Consider the following 26,634-nt stretch of genomic DNA (forward strand, 5'->3'; position numbering starts at 1 on the left):
ATGAAACAAACATCGCTTAATGGATTTCAGTGGAGGCTAACAGTATTGAGAAATTTAATAAACTAATGTAAAATAACAGTATAGACTTCCTTGTATAAATAATTTAACACAATTCTTCATTAAAAACTTGGGCAAATGACAAACTTTATAATTTCTTGTGTTTCAAATGGTTTAAATTAAGTTGAAATTGTGTGACATCCTGTAGTGTGACTATTGCAGATTCTCACATTGTGATGTCGATGCTAAAACATTGTAATTGTGCGGCCCTAAATAAGAGACTCTAATTGGTTTGTTGCATGTTATGCACAAAACACATTCATTACTCATTAAGAGCATGCTGAGCATGTTGTTAATATAGCAAAATGGATTTAGACACTTGACCATGTGCTTAGAATAGGCTTAAAATAGGACCCTGTACATATTCAGTGAACAAAAAAGAGTTTCACCCTATGTTTATCAGGCATTAAATCACATTAAATCTCTTGTATGTTACAGTACATGTACACAAGTGCGGACATAAGCACTATGTTGCTGGCTGTACTTTACTTAATAGCCACCGATGTCACTAATTACAAAGATTTCCGCCTTTTTAAGGAGAAGAATAATATAGATTTACATTAACCATCTCATCTTTTAATCTATCACATTACATTTTTCCCCCTCAAGAATAGATACGTTTTGATGGACGTTCTTTAATTACCCTGCATAATCTTTTTTGTCTGATCTGAGAAGGAGTCCACCATGCTTTAATCTCATGTCTTTGTTGGCTTGAATAATCAATCAGCACACCATCTCTGAATCTAGAAATATGTTTTGGTGTACACAAAGCCAATGAAGTCTTTAATTAACATTATCGGATTAAGCACTTGCAAATTCCCTGCATGACTAAAGATATCTAAGAACACAAGTTTATCCAATGCACAAATAGAGCCTGTGATAAAAGACAAGGTCATAGAGGTTAAGGAGCACATTTTTACAGTGACTTTAGCATCAGAATCTAAAATACAACAGGACGGCTTAGTTAAAACAATGAGGTAATTAGAATGTAATGCATATAATCAGTATAAACTAAATACTATCTAGGGCAGAGGTGTTTAGACTCAGTCCTGGAGGGCAATTGTACACTGTAAGACCTCAATTAGCTGGCTCAGGTTTATTCAAATAGAGTTGGAGCTAAATATTGAGGACAGAGGCACTGCAGGACCATGTTTAGACACCCCTGATCTAAAGTGCATCAGACTACATAATATATCTGCCCAAATTTGGCTTTTAGATTTAGGGTGTTGTGGTATTTTCTGAAAATATAGTACATAGTGTTTCTTGTTCAATGAGAATTTAGAAGTCAAAGTCAAATAATCAAATAAAATCTGACAAAATTTGTGTTTGCAATCTATTCAATATCATATAGGTTGATTGATATACACATTAGATTGGTCTTATTAGGTGTTTAAAGATCCATATAGGTTACAATACCTGTCTTTGAAGAATCTCCGTATTCCAAAAGCCACGAGTTTAAGCAGAGCCTCAATTATAAAGATGATTGTAAATACATAGTTACAGTATTTAAGTGCCTCATCAAGATACTGTGGAAGACAGAAATAATTTTATCAGCAGTTTCAATGCAGTGCAATTCAATAATAAAATAATAATATAAATATATAAAAACATCAGACTTGGAGCCTTAGCTATAAATAGTAAAAACATCTCAATTAAATATAAAACACAGTTGAGATCAGTTTATAAAAAATTCCATGCCAATGTTGAGGTATACAAAAAATTATTATAATTTTTTGTTTTGCCAAGAGTGCTAAGTGCTGAAGACCAAATAATAAAATTATGGAAAAACAAAAACATCTTAGTTACACTTATATTTTTGCATGGGCTTAGAAAACATAATATATTAGTAAGCATAAATATGCTTTACAAATGTTAACCGAAGGGTAATTTTCAGGAATGGAAAAGGTTGACTGGACCAAAAAACACGAATTCGGCCAAAATTATAATCTTTTGAAAGTCACAATCAAGTTTTGGGACTAAATAAATAAAAGAATGAATAAATAAATTCATTAATTAAAATAATAATAATAAAAAACAAACAAACAAAAAAAAACTTTTATGTTATGTTGATAAAATAAGACTGAGAACATTCCAATATCTGTCAATATCATCTCAATATCTTTCAAGAGGTTGAAATATTTTTTACAGTGTAGATAATAAGCATATTAGTGTATCTGTCAATCTATATACAGTAGTAGTCTATAGTGTATCTTTCTGTAATATATACATGAAAATGTCTCAAATGCATAAAAACACATCCGACAGTAAATGGAGCCATAGAGGATTTCGATTTAATCAGAAGTGCTTAATATGAAGTACATTTCATATTTAAAACAACTTGGATTGTGTACTTCTAAGTTGGTATTTGCTACAACTCTTGTTGATATAGTCAATTAACCCATCCCATTAGAAAAAGTTTGAAAGTAACCAAACCGAACTGAAATGTGTACCATTGCAACCAAACAAAAACTAAACAAACAAACTGCTAACTTTACAAATGTGGGTTGTTTCCCAAACAACAATTTTTCCTAAATCATAAATAAATAAATAAATAAATAAATAAATAAATAAATAAATAAAAATGAACATAACACTTGGTACACATTTTGTTACTTTTTAAAAGTGACTTAGAAACAGATTTTCACTTGTAGTGTAAATCAATAAAGTCATCATTCTTCACGAGCAACGACTTAATCTGAAGTTAAGAAGTCTTAAAATGGGACCACAACTGTCAATCTAAAGATAATTAAACTGAACTGTAATAAAAAATTATTTAAAAGCAAATGACATAAAGTTTGAACAAGACTAATTGAATTTTTAAAAAATCTATTAAAGTGTATGTTGAAGCGTTTAAACGGAGTAGGTCATGGGGGGAAAACTTTAAATAAAACACAGCCAGGAATTCGGCTTCAAACCACAGCTCTAACGATGTAGCTCCAACCACACAAGATTGCATTGTTGTTCATTTAAAAAGGGTGGTCCACTACGATATCATATTTTAAACTTTAGTTGATGTGTAGTGTAGCTGTGTGAACATAACATCTCTGAATGTAATAAATTCATTGCAAAGAGTTAGCTTAGCAAAGCCTACAGTGAACGAAGTTTGGGGACTACAAAAAAAATACACCCGGGCTAGTAAGATCACAAACAATTCAGGTTACGTGCATTCACCACGTGCATACACAGTAATGGGCGTGGCCAGAAGCGCTGTAATGCTGTAACGTAGCACAGAAAGCTAAAATGTCGTAGAACGTTTCTGTATTTGGGCTTCCAAAGGACACAATACAAAGAGGGAAGTGCTTACAATTTAATTTTAATTATGTTCCAGACATTTATAAAAAAACATAGCTAGCATTTGACAAAGGACAGCTTCCAGAATCTCTCCCAATGTAGTGCTGGACTCGGATAAAACTCCTCTAACAGACGAAGTTGTGGATTGTGAGCCAAAGTGTTTTTATTTGTTAATGGTATGTTGTTGCAAGGACATAAACAAGGATGTAAACAACAGGAAATGCTGTTTGGCACCGCTAACAATTTAGCTACAAATTCATAATTATTCGTCAAACCCCTGTAAACGGCCACAATCTTCACCAGCGCTGCATTGTCTCTCTGTGCGGCTGCTTTCCCTGCGTTCTACATCTCAAATATTGAACTCGCATAAGATATGTGAACAATTCATATTACTTAAACATGCTTATTCCAAATATATGTGTAAGACACTTGTCAGATTTTATTTTAAAGAGCAGGCGTGAGGTTCAGCTGTGTCCTCTGTGTCATTTTCTGTCTGATTCAGGCACAAACTGATTTGGCTAACAGCTACTCTGACTGACAGTATTTACACACCGCAAAAGCTCGTGCTTGTAGGGGCGTGGCGCTTTTCCTGGTGACGTGTAGCCAATCCGCGAATAATAGCACATTATGTTAGCTGACCAATCAAAGCCTCTTAAGGGTAGGCCTTTCAGAGGAACTATATGACAGTCGTTTTCATGTTAGCTGAGTAGCTGTATATAATCAAAGTAAGATATATGAAAAAATTATGTGATTTTCTACAAATGAAGCATGAGCACACATTGCTTTGCATCTTATAAACACAACCAAGCCTTTAAAATTCACTCTGGACCACCCCTTTAAAACAATGGATTCAAATGACTGAACTATGCTCATACCGTCAGAATTTGCAGCCTAAAGGCCCGTGCACACCGGGACACTTTTTGCTTGTGTTTTCCGTCAACGTTTAACGCCTCGTGACTAAATAAAAAGCGCCAATGTGATCGTCAGTGTTGGGCAAGCTACTTGTAAAATGTAATGAGCTAAAAAATTAGCTACTCTACTTAAAATGTAGCTTAACTACACTAAAAGCTGCCCCCTGGGAAATGTAGCAAGCTAAGCTAAAAGCTACTGATATGCTCCTGAGAAATGTAGTTAAGCTAGTAGTGTCACTACTTGTAGCGACGCTACTGCCCAACACTGGTGATCGTGCACACCATCGTGGAAAAGGCCAGGCATAAACGCGTCATTTTTAAAGAAACACCTCATGTTCGTTTTTTTGTTTTAACGCACTGTCAAAATGTTCTTCATCAATCAGTTTGGAGCTTTTTTGTTTACGTGCATGGAGCTGTTAAAGTTACAGTACATAGCACGTGGAGGCGCTGAGGTGCATTGAAAACTGTCAATGCGAGCGCACATTGAAGAAGATGCCCAGAGGCGATATGAACGTGGAGCTGCTTATTGCACTGGTGAACAATAATCATTTCTTCATCGCTAGAGCTGCTTCTTGAACCATCCATGCTTGTTCGAGTCGCCAGTAACTTTAACAACAAGCGTGTTAACTTTCTCTCTTCTTCTTCTGTGTTACAAGCGGGTGTCAGAAGCTTAAAATTGTGTAGCGCCATCTACCGTCAAAGAGTGATTTTGCATACTCTTCTGCTCAACGCCAGTGAAAATCGCTTGAGTTTGAATCTGTAAAAACGTCTCGAAAAATGCTGACGATAAACGCAAACGAAAAGCGTCCCGGTGTGTATGAGCCTTTAGTTGCCTAATGTTGGTTTTGAGAAACGCACCCTTGGAGGCTTCAAAGTGCTCATATACTCACAGTAGGCTGATTGAAATGCTCGATGGACATGGTAACTACGTTGACGCAGATGATGCCGGTGATAAATAGGTCCAGATAGTGGTTGGTGCACAGTGTGTGGATGTAAAGCCGGGCTGGAGAATAATCCGCATAATATGGTCTCCGGAGGGCCTCTGTTGATACAGCCATACAGACAGAGAACACAGAAGAGTCAGTGCAGGGTAAACACAAATAAACCAGATCACTGATGCAGAGGCAAAAGGCACAGGGTGTGAGGGGACGAATGCTGCACAGAGGACCAGTGCTCAACATTACTGTGGTTTTACTATCCATTTACAGTCCTCTCCTGCAGCACTTGTGCCTTCATGGGTTTCAAGCATGCTGCTTTTGGTGAACATGCCGTTGTAAACATGGTAGTGTGTGTTGGAGAACATATTTCAGTGAGTATTTCTCAAGGAGAGCTTAGAGGTGACTGTTTATCGATTAGTTGTCTTGTGCGTGATATATCGGACATGACAGCAACCATAAAATTGAATAGAGATTGAATCCATCTTTCTGAGTCTGCCGTAAAAGCGTGTTTATAGGTAAATCCCATACGCCAAGAGAGAAGCCTTTGAGCTGCTGAATATCTGATAGTTAAACATGCAGGTATACAACATAACTGTTACATGGATCATATCGCACTAGCAGATACTGTGCTGTATGACACTTGTGGCCATCTTCAAAGTCTTAAAGTCGCACATAGAAACAGCCTGGATTTCAATATGATGCAATATTGGCAGGCCCAGATGGAATCTGTGTATGTGTTATATGCGTTTTTGTTCTGAATTTAGAGGAAAATCTGCTGAATTCGGCAGAAAATGAAATGAGTTAAGCTTAACTTATTGTTCTTTTAGTGAAAGCTTTATTACAAATAAACCTATAGTAAATACTTGATAAATAAGATTAAGGATGGACCATATGATTTGTGGGTGTGCAGAATTAACTGAATTCAACACTGTATACAAATTATAATTGCAATGTGCAGTAGTCTCTGACCTAAAAACATTTTAAAAAGGCTGTAAAGGTAGAAAATCTGCAGTTTTGCATTGGCTGGTAGGCTCAGAAGGCTGTTATCATCCATCCACATGGTTAATCAGCTATACTAATAGAGACTCCAGATCTAGATCTGTTTTTACATTACTGTGTAGACGATAATAAAATACAATTAATGGAAATCTAATAAAAAATGTAAATAATTCTCGTGGTTGATCAGCTATACTAATAGAGAAAACTCCAGATCTGTTTTTACATTACTGTGATGGGTTTAGGGTTGGGGTAGGGGTAGATATTAATAAAATACAATTAATGGAAAATTGTATTAATAATTTAAATAATTCTCGTGGTTAATCAGCTATACTAATAGAGAAGACTCGGTAACACTTTATAATAACTACACACTATGAATCATTTGTTAAGCATTAAAAAAATAGTGAATTCCTTATCTGTTAAGCATTAACTCTACATTAAAAAACTTTAGTAAGCAGTTTATAACTGCAATTACAAATGCTGTATTCTTGACTTACGACCACATTTATAATGTGCTTAATAATTGTACTTTCATAATTTGTTAATTTGTTCAATCATTTGTTAATGATTTATTTTTTATTACTAAATTAAGTATTGCATTATTTACAAATCATTTATTTAGCCATAGTTGGTTGTTTTTTAAGGTCATTCAGAATGAATTAATAAACTATTAAAATTACATTTATAATTCTTATTATTCAGGCATATATTAATAGTTCATTTGTAAGTTAATAAATGCTTTATTAACTCAACTTCATCAAGTTTTGTGACCTAATTTAAAGTGAGGACTATTTATGCTTTATAAATCCCTTATAAATGACAAGGGCGGTGGACCTCTCGCTCCTCCACTTGCTCCATTCAAGCTTCAGGTGAAGAGAAGCGCTCTATCCTCGGATGGTCGCTCTCTCACATGATGACACTGAGGATCAGATGTCCATCGCTGCATCGGAGGATGGGCTGTCATTGTCTGATGGAGATGTGAACCCGCTCGCTCCCCCCCTCCGGGGTGGAAAACGTGGCGTTGGCATGTAAAAAGCAGACATGATGGCCGTGCTTTCTCGGGTTGCTTCGGCCATGAGCCTGGTGATGGTTTATCCCCCAGCCCCGCGGCCGGACCGACTAGATAGGTGTTATGCGGAGAATATGAGGCAAGACCTTCAAAGCCTTCCATCCCCTTCTTCCCGGAAGTGTGCAGTAAGCTCACGCAGTCTTGAGGGCACTTTTTTCCTGCCCGATCTGCGTGCGCTTCCTTTGTGTGCCCACCTCGGGCTAAACCTGGTGATATGCGTGATGTTGACAAAGTTCGCTTTCTTAACTCATCCATATTCCAGGCTGGCCTGTTCAGCGACACCATCAGTGAATTAGCCCAGGAATTCATGCTGGTGATGGAGCATTCAGAGTCCATGGGCGATAGCTCTATCAGCGGGATTGTATGACCGCTCCCCCCCCGGAGAGCCATCCACATCCACTGCTTTTTGCAGAGGATGCTCGCCTGTAGCTTTTGCTCCGCTGCCCCCGCCTGCACCTCCGGCCAAGCGGCTACGCCGAGCATCTCGCAGGCAACCAGCGCCCCCCGCCCCAGGGACAGGCCATCTGGGGAGGAGGGAATTTTCTCTTTCCCCACTGGAGGGCAGGGCTCTTCATTTAATGCCGTAAAAAAAAAAACGCCATCAAATAAAATAGCAATGAAAGAGCATTTTTCCCCTTCTCTGGATGTGAAAGCCCGAACACTGCCAGTCTGGGAAGCTATGCTTTCCAGCTCGCAGGATCGGTGCATTTCACCAATGGCTCACAGAGCGCGAGAGAACGGTCTCCTTTCTCTCCCACTCCCAGCCCCTACTCTGGAGTTTGGGTGCGAGATGAGAGCGAGCCTCTCGTCTCCTGCTCTCACGTTGGACCCCAGCGTTCCCTGGGTGAGCCACTCACTCCACGCTGCCCTGCCGCTGGCACATCAGCAATCGTGCGGGTGGGACCACTTGCGAGGGCTGTGCCTGCCTGGTTAGCGCGGGCCAGCCCATCGCAAAGGTTTATCCGTACGATCAGTCTCGGCTATGCGATACAGTTCGCGAAACGGCCTCCCAGGTTCACGGGCGTGTATTTCACCAGGGTCAGCCCTATATCCGCCCCTGTCTTGCGAGAGGAGAGCCGGACCTCCAGCCGAGATGGAGGGCGGGTTTTACAGCCCGTACTTCATCATGCCCAAAAAGAGTGGTGGGCTATGGCCAATCCTAGATCTGCGCATTTTGAACCGCTGCCTTCACAGGCTGCGCTTCAGAATGCTTATGCAGAAGCGCATCATCTGATGCGTTTGTCCTCGGGATTGGTTTGCAGCAATAGCTGGAGCAATTTTTCACCAAGCTCGCGGAGGGTGCCCTCATGCCCTCGTGCTCAATTATATCGATGACTGGCTGATTTTAGCCCACTATCGGGAGCAATTGATTTGGCACAGAGACAAGGTGCTCTGGCAACTTCACCTGTTGGGCTTTTAGTTCAACCGATAAAAGAGCAAGCTCGCCCCCATGCAGAGCATCTCCTTACTCGGATTAGAGCTGGACTCGGTCACCAAGAAGGCGCGCCTCTCACGAGAACGCGCCGAGCTAATGCTGAACTATCTAAGAGAGTTCGACAGGCTCCTGGGGAATATGGCATCCGCAGCCGCGGCCACGCCGCTCGGATTGCTCCATATAAGACCACTACAGCATTGGCTCCATGATCGGGTCCCCAGACACGCATGGCATGCGAGCACACACCGAGTGACTGTCACTGCGCTGTGTCGCCACGCCCTCACCCCCTGGAGAGACCCCTCCTTCCTACTGGCCCAGAGTGCCCCTAGGTCAGGTGTCCAGGCATGTTGTCGTTTCGACAGATGCGTCCAGTACGGGTTGGGGGACCTTGTGTTGTGGGCATGCTGCTGCGGACCTGTGGGAAGGAACCCAGCTGCATTGGCATATCAACTGCCTAGAGCTGTTGGCAGTGTTTCTCGCTCTGTGCCGCTTTTTACTGGTGCTGAGGGGGCAAAAAGTGCTGGTCAGGACGGACAGCATGGCGACGGTAGCGTATATCAACCGTATGGAGGGTATACGCTCCTGCCGCATGTCTCAGCTCGCTCGCCGTCTGCTCCTCTGGAGTCATATGCGGCGGAAGTTGCTGCTTGCTATTCACATTCCAGACGAGCTCAACCGTGCGGCTGACAGGCTCTCACGGCAGCTCCTAATCCCGGGAGAATATCGACTCCACCCTGAGTCACGAGGCATGCGCAAATATGCGTTTCCCCCAGTGAGCCTACTCGCGCAGTTACTGTGCAATGTCAGGGAGGACGAGGAGCAGGTCTTGCTAGTTGCACCTCTCTGGTCCAACCGAACCTGGATATTAGATCCCTCCCTCCTCGCGTTGACCCCCCCCCCCGGCGGGTCTCTTTGAGAGAGGACCTACTCTCTCAGGGACAGGGCACCATCTGGCACCCTCGCCCAGATCTGTGGAACCTCCACGTGTGGTCCATAGACGCAGCGAGGAAGAATTAGGTAACCTACCGACTGCGGTGGTTAATACCATAACTCAGGCTACAGCACTTTCTACGATGCATGCCTATGCCCTGAAGTGGAGTCTATTCACTGAGCGGTGGGCTTCTTGCCGAGAAGACCCCTGATCTTGCCAGATCAGTGTTGTGCTTTCTTTCCTTCAGGACAGGTTGGAGCGAAGGCTGTCGCCCCCCACACTGAGGGTTTACGTGGCCAACATTTCAACTCATCATGATGCGGTGGATGGCGGCACCGTTGGGAGGCATAACCTCATCATCCTGTTCCTCAGAGATGTGAGGCGAACGCCCCCTCTCATGCCCTCTTGGGATCTCGCGGTAGTGCTAACGAGCCTACGTGGGGATTCCTTCGAACCACTCTACTCGAGTATCCTTGAGATTTCTGTCCTTGAAGACAGGGGGTTGGGGACCTGGAGGCATTTTCGGTCAGTGACTCGTGCCTAGAATTCGGGCCGGCCTACTCTCACGTTGTCCTGAGACCCCGGCCCGGCTATGTGCCTAAGGTTCCTACCATGCCGTTTAAGGATCAGGTAGTGAGCCTGCAATCTCTGCCCGTGGAGGAGGCAGACCCAGCCCTTTCATTGCTGTGTCTTGTTTGCGCTTTGCGAATTTATGTGGACCGCACTCAGAGCTTTAGATCCTGTGATCAGCTCTTTGTTTGTTACGGTGGTCAGCAGAAGGGAAGTGCCGTATCTAAACAGAGGTTGGCCCACTGGATAGTGGATGCCATCTCCTGCGCTTACCAGAGCCAGGGTGAGCCGTGTCCCCCGGGGGTGACAGCGCACTCCACTCAGAGCGTCGCATCCTTCTGGGCGTTAGCACTCGGCGCTCTGACAGACATTTGTAGAGCTGCGGGCTGGGTGACACCCTATACATTTGCAAAGTTTTACAATCTGCGAGTGGAGCCGGTTTCCTCAAGGGTATTAGATTAACCTTGATGACTGAGGAAACGATTCGGTTGAGGTGTCGAAACACGCTTGCTGCGCCATTCTCCCTAACTCGGAGATACGTGCGCTTTTTCAGCTTTGTCAGTTCAGTTCCCCATTGGGGTAGGGGTAGACGTTAATTAAATACTATTAATGGAAAATTTATTAAATACTATGAATAATTCTCGTTAACTTCCGGCAGCAGCCATATGTGATCTCTAGCTGATTAACCATGTGGATGGATGATAAAAGTCTACTGAGCCTACCAATAGGCACAGAAGGCCTCTACTGGCCCATATCTATCAGCTGATAACCACTGATAACGACCATTCATTCATTCATTTTCTTTTCGGTTTAGTCCCTTTATTAATCCAGGGTCGCCACAGTGGAACGAACCACCAACTTATCCAGCACTTGTTTTCCGCAGCGAATGCCCTTCCAGCTGCAACCGATCTCTGGAAAACATCCATACACACTCATTCCCTACGGACAATTTAGCCTACCCAATTCACCTGTACCACATGTCTTTGAACTGTGGGGGAAACTGGAGCACCCGGAGGAAACCCACGCGAGCGCAGGGAGAACATGCAAACTCCACACAGAAATGCCAACTGATGCCTAACAGATTGCAAATAATTAAATTACCACGAGCAATTTTTCCCAGGAATTGCACATTACTAAGTAGTCCAAAAATATTTACATTTACTTTTACTTGTGTACAATTTTAGTACTGTATCAGTACTTTTAATCTACTAATGACCTTTTGTTCCACTAATATGTTTATTTGTTTTTCTCTACATTGAGTACGTTTACATGGACACCAATAATCCGATTTTAACATGATGAAGACAATATTAATTTAGAGGACAATTTTTATTAATTTAATCTGATTAAGGTCATAATCGAACTAAACAGAAATTGTATTAAGACATGTGGAGTATGACATTTTATTTGCATTATTGAAGTGCTGTACAGACCAGTAAACAGCTTAATCAAACTATTACCGTCATGTAGAATCAATTTTGCGACAGGACAGTCTGTACACACACGGCTGTTTGACATATTCTCTGCACCTATCGAGTCAATAGGACCACAGACACACACACCGTGATATGTGGAGTTTTTTTTTCCCCATACGGCATGCAGCATCAAGTTCCATTAAAACAACACTCCCCCAGCAGTTCATACTCATTCATACTCATTACACACAACCACAGGGAGACTCTTTACACTCTTTACACTCACATCCATATGGATTCATACTGATTAAAGTTTTGTGTTAAAATGACCATCCACACCCTTTTCTGTGGAACATTCATTTCATAAATGAGGCCCACTATCCCTATTTTAAAAGATTTGCCTCTTTCTCTTCCTTGTCCTGCTAATTCACTCTGTGTTGATTGTTTCATTAAACGTCCTTCGATCTCTCCCAGATGAAAGCATTCGAGGATCATTGAATAGATCCAGGCAAATAAAACTGCTATGAGTACTGTAAGTCATAGTCACATACACGATTAATCCCTTGACTGCAGTAAAGGCTGGAGGAGCCAAGTGTGACAAACGCAGATAAAACTGTCAGCCTTTATGCTAAAGATCATTTATCAGAAACCTTGCTTTTTTTGCAGTGGCAGGCATGGTGCTTAAACAAAGAACACACTGCTTCACATTTATTCGTTTAGTCACGTAAAATCACGGCCTTCCTTCTCAGAATCCTTAATACTCACAGAAGTGAACCAGACAACGTTAATAGTGCCTTCAGTGTGCCAAAGTGATTCAGACTGACAGCCAGACTGCAACAAGCTAACCATTTCCTATCTCTCAACTGGATATAATGCTGAAACATATGTTTGAGTTCAACAGTATAATCTAGAATAATAAATTATTCCATCTTAGAAACTGTCACAAACACCTTCACTTTTGTCATGGTTCCCCTGTATTATTAAGACAATAAACTCACTTTCGATCCATTAACACTTAAAGTTTTCAATTACTAAAACATTACATAAGTTCAAATCACTCGCTTCGATTGTTATCACTCGATTGAATGGGTTTATCAGTGGTTATCAGCTGATAAATATGGGCCAGTAGGGGCCTTCTGCACCTACTAGTAGGCTCAAAAGGCTGTTATAATCCATCCACATGGTTAATCAGCTATACTAATAGAGAAGACTTCAGATCCAGATCTATTTTACATTAATGTGACGGTTGGTTTAGGGTTGGGGTAGACGTTAATTAAATACAATTAATGGGAAATTTTATAAATAATATAAATAATTCTTGTTAACTTCCGGCCACAGCCGTATGTGATCTATAGCTGATTAACCATGTGAATGGATGATAACAGCCTTCTGAGCCTACTAGAAGACGCAGAAGGCCCCTACTGGCCCATTTCTATTAGCTGATAACGGCCATTCAATCGAGTGATAACATTCAAATCAGCTGTTCAAACTCAGCGCACCTGAAGAAATAAACAAACAAAACAAACCATGTGAAATGGAGCGAAAACTAACAAATCATCCCGCACACTATCAATGTTTGATAAAAAATTGATTCAAAGTAATGTCTCGGTCTCCTGACCTTCATCAGTCATATAAACACAGAGGAAATCACAGCATATTGAAGAACACAATACTCAATGAATATTACTGTGCAGATCAATCACTGTGCCTAATATAATAAGCAAGCACAAATCCAACACAAAACACCCTTTGATGACATGACTGACAGCCCATGTCATCCTTCTCTTTATCTCTCTGTACTGGTCATCGGTTGCAGATCACATCAAGTTCAAGACATTGATATGCTGCACCCTCCTACCTCCATTTGCACTTATGAGCGCCGCCTTGTCACCTCAAGCCACAAAATCACTTCACAGAACCATCTTTTTCAGCCCATCCAAAGTGCAGAATCTCTGAAAATATTCAAGAGGCAGATGAAAACTCATATCTTTCATGAGAATATAACCACATTGTACTAAAAAAAACAACTTTTCCTTATTTCCTCCCTGGTCTTGTACAATTCTAAATGATTTCTGATTGGTTTTACATTAACTTTTTGTTTTAATTAGGCTTCTTTTGAAGATTCACTGAAATCTGGGGAAAATTTACTTTAAAAATAATACTTAAGAATTAACAAAATAAACAATTTGAAAAAAAAAAATAAAAAAAAGGAAATAAATTGAACAAAAAATACTTTTATGTACTAATACAAAAAAAAAGAAATGCTATTTTTTTTATTTGGAGGCAAAATGTAAACATTACCTTTGCCTGTTTGCAATAACCCAGCAAGCTAGATGCATAGCATAGATGTCCTGGAAGGCTAAATTTGGGCTGCCAATGAAAATCTAATAGACATCCAGTAATAGTCCAAAAATAGAGTCATCAAATAAACAGATTAGACAAGCTTCACTTGTGCAATCGTTCATTCCTGTATATTTGATTACTAGTCTTTTACTATTGCTAAGACGTCTATTAGATGTTCAGTCACAGCCCAAATTTCTTTGTTTGGTTCTCTATTAGGTGTGGTTTATTCATAAACTAATTTTGAGAGGATCACGTGCTTATGATTGAACACAACTGGTACCGCATCAGCTCCGTATATTGCACCAATCAGATGAATACTGATATACTATAAATAACTAGAGTTTTCCACTCCAGTCATCTTTGTCTTGAAAAATCCCCCCTTCCACCTCTACTCCTCCCCTTTTCCGATAGGGCGGCATGGCGGCCCAGTGGTTAGCACTGTTGCCTCACAGCACGAACGCCGCTGGTTGGGCCCCTTACCAGGCTAGTCGGCGTTTCTGTGCGGAGTTTGCATGTATTTACCGTTTTCGCATTGGTTTCCCTCGAGTTTCCCGGTTTCTTCCCACCGTCCAAAGACATATGCCATAAGTAAATTGACTACTCCAAAATAGCATCTTAAGACAACTCTTAGCCAGATATATCTCAGCACGTTCACAAGCAGGGGAGTTTTCGAGACCTACCTGAGCTCAAACTCTCCTCTCGCCCTTCAAACAGGAGGGAGCCCCGGGCTCGATGATATTCTGAGCTTAGGGCTCTCTCCCGGGACAGCATGCCAAGTACGCTTTATTATCAATCATCAGCTAAGTGTGAACTTCTGAAAGGTCTTTTAAACACAAAATTGCAATTGTTGACTGTACAAGCTCAAACTTGGCATTTCAATTTTAAAGCCCTCTGATGGTACTAAAATGGAACTAATATATAAACTGAACAGTCCTAATTAGTTCAAACTTCAACTAACCGATCCCCACACTTAATAACAACAGCAGGATGCTCTGCTGCTTTGACCATGATGACCTTACATGTACTGTGCAAACTCGCCCTGTTGACTTGTCATGCAGCCCTTAGTGTTGCGGGCATCTCATGCAGGAACATGCTGCAGTCCATCACAATCCAAGGCTGACATCAGATTGGTGCCAAAATGTGCAAGGGTTTTGAATTTCCTCAGCCTTTAGACTGCTTCTGACTTTTTAAATAAAAAAAACTCTAGCTTTCTCTCTCAGGCTCTGGAAGCAGGCAGTGCTCAGAAAAATAGACTACCGACCAGACCCGCAATTCTCCTTACTCCTGCGCTTTTTCGCCATCAGTTTTTGCTTCTTCTGCTCGAGCAGACGCGCCTCCACTTCCTCCTGGTCTTGACGACACTTGTGGAAGTTTTCCACCACAACTCCGACAAACATGTTTAGTACGAAGAAGCTGACGATTAGCAGAAAGGAGATAAAATATAACAGCATCCAGGGGTTGTGGTTGCGCTCAGGCTGTGGACATGAAGGGCAGGAAGAGAAAGGACAAATCCATCATTTGACAAATTAGGAAGGTTATATGATTTTTATAAATGCTGAAACAATGAGCAAAGCAGATGCAAACCTGCTGGTCCACGCCGACAGCATCCAACCCATCATACATTATATTGACCCATCCATCTTTACAGGAAAGCACGAAAAGAGACATGAGAGCCTGTGGAACAGAGAATCATCATTCATTCAGTGCCATTACAGGACTCGTATATGCAATCTGGGAATCATTTCGACCATATTACTGGAGAAAATTATTTTCTGGAGGTCGAGCATCATGACCTCACTTTTTTATTCAGCCAGTCACTTTATTATACTTCACTGTGTCGAAACACCACCTCTCTCTTTTCTCCCTCCACCACATGTAGCTTTTATTTTTCTAACATAGTCAAAACCTACAATATGTAGCCCTTCTTGTAAGTATTGCCTGTTTTGGATTAGTTGCTTGATGCCTTCCTCATTTGCAAATCATTTTAGACAAAACTGTCTGCTATATTACTAAATGTAAATGTAGAATCTATGAATGATATGTGAGGAAAATGGTACCTGTCCCAAGTTGTCAAAATTGTACTTTCTTCTAATCCATTTGAGGTTTGCCTGAAGACAGTCAGACTTATTGGTGATGTTTCTGGTATCGCCGCCTTCACAGTGGAAAAACTTTCCTTTGAAGAGCTGCAATTGATCAAAGCAAACATGTTCATAGCATGTTCATAGCAAAAGTCTAATTTAATATCTCAATATCTGTGCTGACAGATGCAAACACTTTGAAAACTACTCTGAAAACCATGCTCTGCATTTTTGAAATGCTCCAACAGTTCACGAAGTGCTCGCAGCTGAGCATTATTCAACCAAGGCTCATTCTGAAATGTACCGCTATATATATTTCTGGAGTGTACCAAATATGTCCCAGGAGGTAATTTTTTTAGCAGTTTTTGTTAATCCACTAGAGACCACTTTGTATGCTTTTTGAGATCTCAAATTTCTCACACTAGGACCATTCACGTCTGCTCATCTCACGTAAATCCACCAGAGGCCGCTGTCCACTGACTGACTGACTAATTGACTGACCCAACCTCCTCCTTCCCTAAACCCAACCAATATTGTTTTCAAAAGCACCAATTGACCCAACCACCATACCTGCCAACATTCCCGTTTTTCCCAGGAGTCTCCTGTATTTCAGACCCATCTCCCGTCACCCTCCTGTTTTGTTATTTCTCCCGGAAAACTCCCATAATATTGGTACAGTCTGTAGCACCCTCAGGTCGCCGACTTTGGTGTAGTATCCAATCGCAGTGGCCGCATAAAACACAGTGTATAGTACAGTTACTTACCCGGTTCTCAGTTGTGTTATTCAGAGCCGGACTCGTACCCCACTGATTAACTCCTCTCTGCATCTTAAGTCCGCCTTTGAACAAGGCGAGCTAACTGGACAAACTGGCAACAGCGGGAAAGCTGTCCATACGAAGGTAAGCACGAAAAGGAATAACGTCATACTGCCTCGAATCATTTGTTTTAAAGACAAAATGCAGCCATACGTAGCTCTGGCTACATAATTCATGATCTTGAGAAACGTATATAGGGCTACGTTTTCAGAATGAGCCTGTGTTGGCATTTTTAGAACAGCACTAGTGTTTTCAGCTGTCAAAACTGCTTTGATGGACAATTTTAATTTGATGAGAACACCAGTAGTGTTTTCTTTGACCTGTTTATATTGTAAATATTGCAAATTTAGGAGGAGACCCCCCCATTGTGTAAAGCACTTTGAGTGTCTAAAAAAGTGCTACAGTATTTAAATATAAAGAATTATTATTATTATTTTTATTATTATTTCTTGCCATTTGAATTTTTTTTTTAGCTCTCTTGTCCAGTAAAATGTAGTGACTGAAGCATTCACCTGAACTCCAAGAATGCCGAAAACAATAAAGAAAGCACAGCAGATCAGCACAATGTTCCCGATGGGCCTCAGGGACGTTATCAACGTTTCTACTACCAGCTTCAGACCAGGAGCACGACTAATTACTCTAGAGAGAAAAACAGACAAACAAAAACAAACCATTTCAAGCTTTTTAGATTCCGTTCCATAGATTTAACATTTATATAATGACACAATTGTCTGAATGACCGTTAAGATCAAATAACCACTGCCTGCTTTAAAATCCTTTCAAGGCTAACAGACTTCATTTTGCCAAGCTTAAGCTGAATCGGTAAGTGAGAAGGGGCTTTTAGCTTGTAGGTTCTGGAAATAATGCAACCACATAATTAACCTTCAGTTTATTCCTTAACTGGAGCAATAACCGTGTAAGGGATTTCATTGATCGCCTGCGCCTCAGACGAGCATGTTTTGACCTTTCTCTGGCTCACCTCAGTGGCCGCAGAGTTCGCAGCAGGCGAAGAACCCTCAGGATGCCAAAGATTCGGTTTTCAGCATTGGAGGCCAGAGAGACCAGAATGTCAATGAGGGACACAAAGACCAGCACCCCATCCAAAACATTCCATGTGCTCTTTAGATAACTGTGGTTCCCGGAGTAGAAACCACGGGCCACCACCTTTAACACAAGCCATATTACGTCTATGCAACTGCTTTATGAAATGTATGCTCTTAACAAAAAATAATAATATAAATTTTTAAATCATACCTTTACTGTCATTTCAGCAACAAATATCACAGTGAAAACATAGTTTGAGATGCTGAGAAATGCTCGCTCCTGAAATGAAAAGCAAAATGACATACTTCATTGGATATCCAGAAAGCAACAAGACAGCAAATGACATTAGAGATTCCACTTACAGATTGCTGAATATTGGGTCTTTCCAGAGCAATAGTGATGCAGTTTAGGAAGATGAATACTAAAACTACATAATCGAACATCTTGTGAGAAATGAGTATTTGACACATCATCCGAAACCTAGAAGAGAATTGTAGAACATTCACAAATATTACCATGAAAGAGAAATGTATGCCATTAAAGATATAGATTGTACTGCACGTTAGGTCAAAAGGTGCACAGCAGTCCCAACCACACAAATTTAGGACACTGTTTGTAAATTTGGGAAGGATATAGTCAGGAAACACCGAATTGCACCCCTTACTAGAAAATAGAGTCATTAACTCCAGACTCGCTTTGACCAGATTGTTTAAATCAGTAAGTTGTCAGCACACTTGCTCTTAATGGATCATTTGAATCTGTGAGTCATTTATTGCAGACTCGCTCAGAATGAATCATCTTAATCATTGAGTCATCAACTGCAAACTCGCAATGAATGGATCATTTGAATCAGTAAATCGTTAATTGCAGACTTGCTCAGAATTCATCGTCTGAATCTGTGAGTTGTTAACTGCAGACTCACTCAGAATGGATCAATAGAATCAGTGAGATGTTGACTCAAGAACAGATGCAAATGTACAGTTTAATTTGTGATTTGATTAAACAGGTTAACTGTTTATTTAAGTTCAAGTTCATTTAATTTAGTCTATTCATGAATCAGACACTGCTATTGCTATTGTCTGAGTGGGCGATGATTTCTCCACTTCAAAATAAACTTTTTATTCTTCTACTTCTATTAAATGTAGTGGAATTAAAAGAATAATATTGTAGTTAAGTAAAAATTTTATAAAATAAAATAAGTCATATAATAACACACTATCTGACAAAAGTCTTATCGCCTATACAAGTTTTAGGAACAGAACAACAAATAATAACTTGACTTCTAGTTGATCATTTGGTATCAGAAGTGGCTTATATGAAAGATAAAGGCCTCTAGATTACGCTTATTTTACCAAAATAAAATATGATCATGCCTTGATTTTTAATTACTTAATTAGGACTGTAAGGTCTGACTTTGTTTAAACAAAAGTCTTTTCACTTAACAGAAATAATGTACAGTATAGAATATAAAGTCATGGTGCAAAGGAAAAAGAATTAATATTGTGTATGACTGGCATGAGCTTGGAGGACTGCATCCATACATCTCTGCAATGACTCAATTAACTTATTAATAAAGTCATCTGGAATGCCAAAGAAAGTGTTCTTGCAGGACTCCCAGAGTTCATCAAGATTCTTTGAATTTATCTTCAATGCCTCCTCCATCTTATCACAGACATGCTCAATAATATTCATTCTGGTGACTGGGCTGGCCAATCCTGGAGCACCTTGACTTTCTTTGCTTTCAGGAACTGAAACCTGAATCCTGCTGAAGAATTCGCCCTCTCCTGTGGTTTGTAATGTAACGGGCAAAACAAATGTCTTGATACCTCAGCCTGGTGATGTTGCCATCCACTCTGCAGATCTCTTGTATTGAATGTAACCCCAAACCCTGATTTTTCCTCCACCAAACTTGACCGATTTCTGGGAGAATCTTGGGTCCAATACTGTAAGTCTTTTGCAGTATTTGTGATGATTGGGATGCAGTTCAACAGATGATTCATTGGAAAAATCTACCTTCTGCCACTTTTCTAAATGATCAACTAGAAGTCAATTTACTATTTGTTGCTCTTACAGCTGGGATCAATCACAAGACTTTTGTCAGGTAGCATACATAGCCACACCCACATAAAGAATGGATGTCTAAAAATGCACTGGTATCAGGACAAAAACGTACTTGTTCTGAGGAGAGAACAGGTAAAGTGACCACTCCTCATGATCTTTGCACCACTTGGGTTTATAAGCTGCCAGGGTCCTCCTGAGACGGAAACAGAAGCTCTGTAACAAACAAAACAGAAGTGTCAGCAAACTCAACCAGAACTATGGCTAATTACTACATCCTTAAACACTAATTTTCAACAGTTTAAAGCATTTAGATTAGATTAGAACCTTCGCTTATTAGCATTAGGCTAATGGTCTTGATTCAATACATCAATAAAGAGGAATTCGAAATGCCTGCTTGTTTAAATGTGATAAATCACCATTTTGTAAACATGTAATGAACTGTTTATTTTGGAGATGTGTTTTCTGCAAAATACATCTTGTGCAATTAAAATCCAATTACATCTTACTGATTTGAAGGGTACTCAGATAGAAAGATGGATCAAGAAATGACTCTATAAAGTATCTGTAATTATAAGGATGGCAATACATTTGTGGGAAATCACTTCCACTTGTTCTGGTGCAGCACTGACACATTTATGGATATTTTTATGCACTCACATATGTAATGAAGGATTCGGATTTATACCTTCCAAACCATCTCAGCATGAATCAACGTTTATCCTTTCCTCATCATCCTGTTTCTCATTATTTTTATTAAATATGTTTATTTGAATGAGTATTTAACTTTGAATTGATTTTAACTAATGAATAAGTTATGAATAAGTTATTGTACAGAATTGTATGCACACACCCACGTGGAAATATTCCTAGTCTATCTGTGTTTTAACCAATCAGGTTAGAACACCTATATGTGTGACACAGTAAATGACTTTATGTGAGAGTATAATTGTTATTGATTTGTTATTGTCAGCAGAGCAGCCTAGGAACTCATTTTCGAGTGTTGAAGCTGGCTTCTGCTGATGAAACTGCAAACTATCTTCAGTAAAATTCATTTATTTATTTGAATCTCTCTTCTTCATCTGACAGACTGGTCATTCTTTGGGTCAAAACTGTACATAATCCCTACAGTAACATTATGGATAACCCTTTTTAATAACAAAATAACCACCATAAATGTTAATAAAATACTGTTTGACCTCTTATAGATGAACACAGAATGGACAAGTAAACAAATAAAACATGTGCAAATGAATACACAATAAAAACACATTTGAGTGAAAATATATTATATTGTATTTTAAACAACAGTTCTGTCTGGTTCTTGAATCTGGTTCTTGAATAGCCGTGCGATATTCTGCCAGTAACAGCACTCATACCGCCTCTTCACCCTTCACCCTTGTGTATTACTCTGCCCACATACTGTAAGTTACAGCAACAAGCAGAGGACACTCTACAGTTTGACAAATATTGCTGCTGTTGGACAACATAATGTACTTTTGAGCCTCTTTTTAGTCAAGAATGTAGTTGTTTAAATTGCAACTATGCAGTTTATTTATAATAATGGTGCTTATTTTAAATATTTAAAATTTCTGAGAGACAGCGTGTTGGCGGCCATTAACCTGGTATATTGAGCACAGATGGTTGATGTTGTCCATCCACAAGATACGTAGCAACAGAGACTGCATAATAAGCCCATAGAGGAGGAAAAATACATGGTAATTTTTAAACTACAGCTGATCAAATTATTATTAAACAGGTAAATTACTTTCTATGTCGATTACTCTATTTTATATGTTGTAGTACTGTATTTATTCCATGTAATTGTAGTGTATTGAGTGTGAGATGGGACTCGCATATCAGGAATATGTGTTGTGTTGGCAGAAAGAAAGAAGAAATGCCCGCATGTGTTTAGTGTTTTACTTATAGCAAACACAACAGAAATCTGGTAGTGATTGCGCTGCTTTTTTTGGGGTTAATTATTGTGATATGCCGATTGCAACAAAGAAATACTGTAGACTGTAATAGACTGAAATACTGTAGGGAGATATCTCTCTAGACTGATGGCATTTCATGCCGTTTAGCCTTATAATCTTAAAATGTCAGCAAAATTACCTTTGTCATCACTTTAGACTTTATGCTAGAGAATCATTCAAATACTAGCTCTAAAGTGACGTTAGTGAATTAGTGACAGCTTCTGCTGTTCTGATGTCAGCTGTAGATGTGAATGAATGGCGGAAGAAAGTAGTTCCTCATATAAACGGATTTTAGACTCTCCGTGTTTGATTTTCTTTTTTATATACACAATTATGCCATCTGTTGTACATCTGTTGCCATCTGTTGTATAACTGTTGTATAAACGCAATATTACACTCGTAGCAGCGTGATGTGGCTTCGTGCCAACGCATGCCTCCCACCAGTGCCGATATACAGCCACATCGCACTGCTACGAGTGTGATATTGCTCATGTATTATATTATATTATATTATATTATATTATATTATCTTATATTATATTATATTATATTATATTATATTATATTACATTATATTATATTATATTATATTATATTATATTATATTATATTATATTATATTATATTATATTATTCATTCATTTTCTTTTCGGCTTAGTGCCTTTATTAATTTGGGGTCGCCACAGCGGCATGAACCACACGAAACATCCATACACATTCACACTCATACACTACAGACAATTTAGCCTACCCAATTCACCTGTACCGCATGTCTTTGGACTGTGGGGGAAACCGGAGCACCCGGAGGAAACCCACGCAAACGCATTGAGAACATGCATTCTCCACACAGAAACGCCGACTGACCTAGCCGAGGCTCGAACCAGTGACCTTCTTGCTGTGAGGCGACAGCACTACCTACTGCGCCACCTATATTATATTATATTATATTATATTATATTATATTATATTATATTATATTATATTATATTATATTATATTATATTATATTATATTATATTATATTATATTATATTATATTATATTACTTATAATAATTATGTTATGTTAAGTTATGTTATGTTATGCTATTATTACTCATTATTATATTAGTTCTCTTTAAATTATATATAATAATACATATTTCACAATCCATAATCATAATAATATGCTTATAAGGTGCTCACATAACATTTCTTACTATTATCAATATTGAAATTTCTTAGATTAATAAAAATCTAAGAGAAATGTATTAAAAAATTTATTTAAAATGTGAATAAGTAGGTTGTCCAGACATTTGCCTTTCTGGATACATGGTTTGTACTGTATGTATTGTATGCCCTGTATTGTATTGCATTTCACAGCACTTGAAACTCAATTTCAAGATGAGGCCTCTTGAGTGCGCAGATATCATCACACTGACACCAATAAAGGTCATTTTCCACCCGCCAAGAAAAACAATTACCGCCTCCAAACTACCATGCAGAATCAATTACAGCTTGACAATTAGTCTCCACACAAGAAAACCCCCTGAGGAAAAAAAAAAAATCTTTGAAAAACACAGAAGAGGCGTAACGTACATCATCCATGTCCTCCTCAGCGATGGAGTCCTCTTTGTTGAGACTGGCAGACAGGTCAGCGAGTATGTGTTGGCTTCGTCCATTGCAGTCGAGGTATTCCCCCATTTGAGGCATTTCTGGGATGTCCAGAGAGCTGGGGTGCTGCAGGGAGCCTCCGCTGATGTTAGTCAGCTTCTCGGCCTCTATGTCGTCATCCTCAAAGCTGCCCCTGCCCTCCCCGGACAGCAGAGACTCACGCTCCCCAGATGTGTCCTTCCTTTTCAAACTTGGCGCCCGTCCTAAGCTGTTCCAGGAGGACCTGCGGCTTCCCCAGTTACTACCCGAGCCACGGGGGTGGCATGGTGATCTTCTTGGGCTGGACTGGGATAGTAAAAGAGTTTACACACATACAGTACATAACAGTATGCAGTAGTAGAGGATGCTTCAGAAAGAAAGCTGCTACATCTTTAACAAATGCTTCAAACCAACTGCATGCTTGTTTCCTACACAAGCTTTTAGGTATACAGTAGTCAACATTTGAAATGGATCATCACCTTTCATCAAAGATGTTATAAAACTATTAAAACAATTGGACAATTTTGAATAACATTTTTGATTCACTTTGAATGTTGACTACTGTATATCCACTCCATTAGACATATATTTGTTTTCAGTGTGTGAGTAAACTGTTACACATACACTTAAATATCAAGAGATCATTATCGACAATATGTTGACATTCCAATCTAACACCCAGGCTGTCAATAAAAAAGACGTTTAAGTTTAAAATGTTTATTCAGATGAAACTTAGATCGTTTTGCATTAGAGTTCTTTTATAAATTTGAATTTCTTTCATTGTAAAATAATTTTATAATGGTGGCCATTGGTTCATTTTAGATGCATCTAAAAAGTGATGTATTGGCAGAGCAAATTTAATTTCCCTAAACGGGATAATAAAATTGAGTCTGAGTCTGAGTATGTTTGAATGACTCAAACTGAATCACAAACAATTATAATGACTGACTGGGAAGATGAAAATGGTGATTATAGCTCAAAAAAGATTATTAGGGATTCTCAGGTCAGTACACGGTAATATCCAGCGAAGTATCTGTAATATTTTAGGTGAACACAGTAGTATTTTTCTACTAACTAAACTAAAATGAGCAACGAGAAATGAAATAACATAAAATACTTGCATGTATGTTTTTTTTAAAGGATTTGGCAGACACTTGTATCCAAATTGACATTGTATACAAATATTAAGTCAATGACAATTAATAGTGTCTACAAAAAAGGAAATAATTTCTAAATGTAATCTAAAATCAAGCCATATTTATATTAAAAAAGTGTTTTTTTTTATGTATATATTTTCGTTTCATACTGTTTTGAAAAAATAAAACATTTATATCATTTTCAGAAAGAATGTTTAAACAAACAAATGTAAACAAACATTTGATTTAACCAGCCGACGATATTGTCAGAATATTGGAGGATTTGTATGAATTCATACAATTTCACTTGTATGTAAATGTATGTTTTATGTTTTTTTCATGTTTTTTTAAAAGAAAATTATTCTGTTCATCAAGGCGGCATTAAATATATATATTTTTTTTAATTGTTAAATATTTATTAACATTTTAAATAACTGCTTTCTTATTGTATGTAGTTTTAAATGGAATTATTACTCCAGTCATTATTGCTTTTATTACTATTATCATTATTATTATTATTATTAATAATAATAATAATAATAATAATAATAATAATAATAATAATAAGACTGGTTTCTGAAGGATCATGTGACTGAAGACTGGAATAATGAAGCTTAAAATTCATCTTTAAAATCACTGGAAAAAATGATTAAATTATATTATTAATATAATTAATATTAATATAAATTATAACTACTTTTGAACAGTTATTTTATAGTGCAATAACATTTCATAATGTGTACTGTATATTTGATTAAATAAATGCAGTCTTGGTGAGCAGGATAAGCTTATTTTAAAACATTTAAAAATCCTACTGACCAGTAGTGTAGCTAATTAATATTGGAATAATACTGTTAAGTTTTCATTGATCCCGCCTTAATTGACCTCACTGTCATAAAAAGGTAAATAATGTTATTAGGTGATTACAAAACTGCCTGAAACTATCAACCCATGACACCACTATAACAAACAAGACTTTCTTACCAGGGACTTCTGATCAAAAGCATTTGGATCTATGGAGACAGCACTGCCCCGTCTGGACTCGGTCAAGTCAAACACAGACTCTGGCCCCAGAGAGCTCTTTGGAGTGGGCATGGGTGTGGCAGCAGTGCGCATGATGATTGGTGGAGGCAAAGTGCCACGAGGATCCACATGCCCATTGGCTGATAACATCAGAGAGTAGAACTTCAAGTCTGGATCAGAAATCGAAAGGGGTACTAGAATACAAGTCATCACCATGCAGGAATTACTTAAGGCATGCAAAGTCAGTTGTTTTTGTTTTTCAGTATGCTCATACACTGATTGGCTACTTTATTAAGTACAACTGTACAAATGTGTTCAACTGCTCGTTAACGCTAATTTCTAATCAGCTAATCACGTGGCAGCAACTCAGTGCATTTAGGCATGTAGACATGGTCAAGACGATCTGCTGCAGTTCAAACCAAGCAGAATGGGGAAGAAAGGGGATTTAAGTGACTGAATGTGGCATGGTTGTTGGTGCCAGATGGGCTGGTCTGAGTATTTCAGAAACTGGGATCTACAGATCTACTGGGATTTTCACACACAACCATCTCTAGAGAATGGTCCAAAAAAGAGTAAATATCCAGTGAGCGGCAGTACTGTGGGTGCAAATGTCTTGTTGATGCCAGAGGTCAGAGGTGAATGACTGGTTCAAGCGAAGGGCACAGTAACTGAAATGACCACTCGTTACAACTGATGTATGCAGAAGAGCATCTCTGAATGCACAACACTTCAAACCTAGTGGCAGATGAGCTACAGCAGCAGAAGACCACACCAGGTGTCACTCCTGTCAGCTAAGAACAGGAAACTGAGGCTACAATTTGCACAGGCTCACCAAAAATGGACAACAGAAGATTGTAAAAACATTGCCTGGTCTGATGAGTCTCGATTTCTGCTGCAACATTCAGATGGTGGGG

At 39.1% G+C, this 26,634-nt stretch overlaps 1 protein-coding gene across 3 annotated transcripts in view; it reads right to left on the bottom strand.

The window, feature by feature from the left end:
* cacna1ha (calcium channel, voltage-dependent, T type, alpha 1H subunit a) overlaps positions 1-26,634 on the bottom strand; it is a 114,035-nt gene that overhangs the window by 16,871 nt on the left and 70,530 nt on the right. Inside the window, exons 14-25 of one of the 3 annotated variants that reach the window (XM_056453998.1) lie at positions 25,682-25,890; positions 23,508-23,867; positions 20,070-20,170; positions 18,259-18,376; positions 18,107-18,175; positions 17,832-18,016; positions 17,365-17,491; positions 16,017-16,142; positions 15,544-15,633; positions 15,242-15,434; positions 5,150-5,301; positions 1,474-1,583 (exon numbers count right to left, since the gene is read on the bottom strand). In XM_056453998.1, the coding sequence (XP_056309973.1) occupies positions 1,474-1,583; positions 5,150-5,301; positions 15,242-15,434; positions 15,544-15,633; positions 16,017-16,142; positions 17,365-17,491; positions 17,832-18,016; positions 18,107-18,175; positions 18,259-18,376; positions 20,070-20,170; positions 23,508-23,867; positions 25,682-25,890 (1,840 nt within the window). Of the gene's footprint in view, positions 1-1,473; positions 1,584-5,149; positions 5,302-15,220; positions 15,435-15,543; positions 15,634-16,016; positions 16,143-17,364; positions 17,492-17,831; positions 18,017-18,106; positions 18,176-18,258; positions 18,377-20,069; positions 20,171-23,507; positions 23,868-25,681; positions 25,891-26,634 lie in introns of all 3 variants that reach the window. The other 2 variants (XM_056453997.1, XM_056453996.1) reach the window with 2 other exon arrangements.

Source organism: Danio aesculapii, chromosome 3 (assembly GCF_903798145.1).
Source record: "Danio aesculapii chromosome 3, fDanAes4.1, whole genome shotgun sequence".
Classification (NCBI taxonomy): Eukaryota; Metazoa; Chordata; class Actinopteri; order Cypriniformes; family Danionidae; genus Danio; species Danio aesculapii.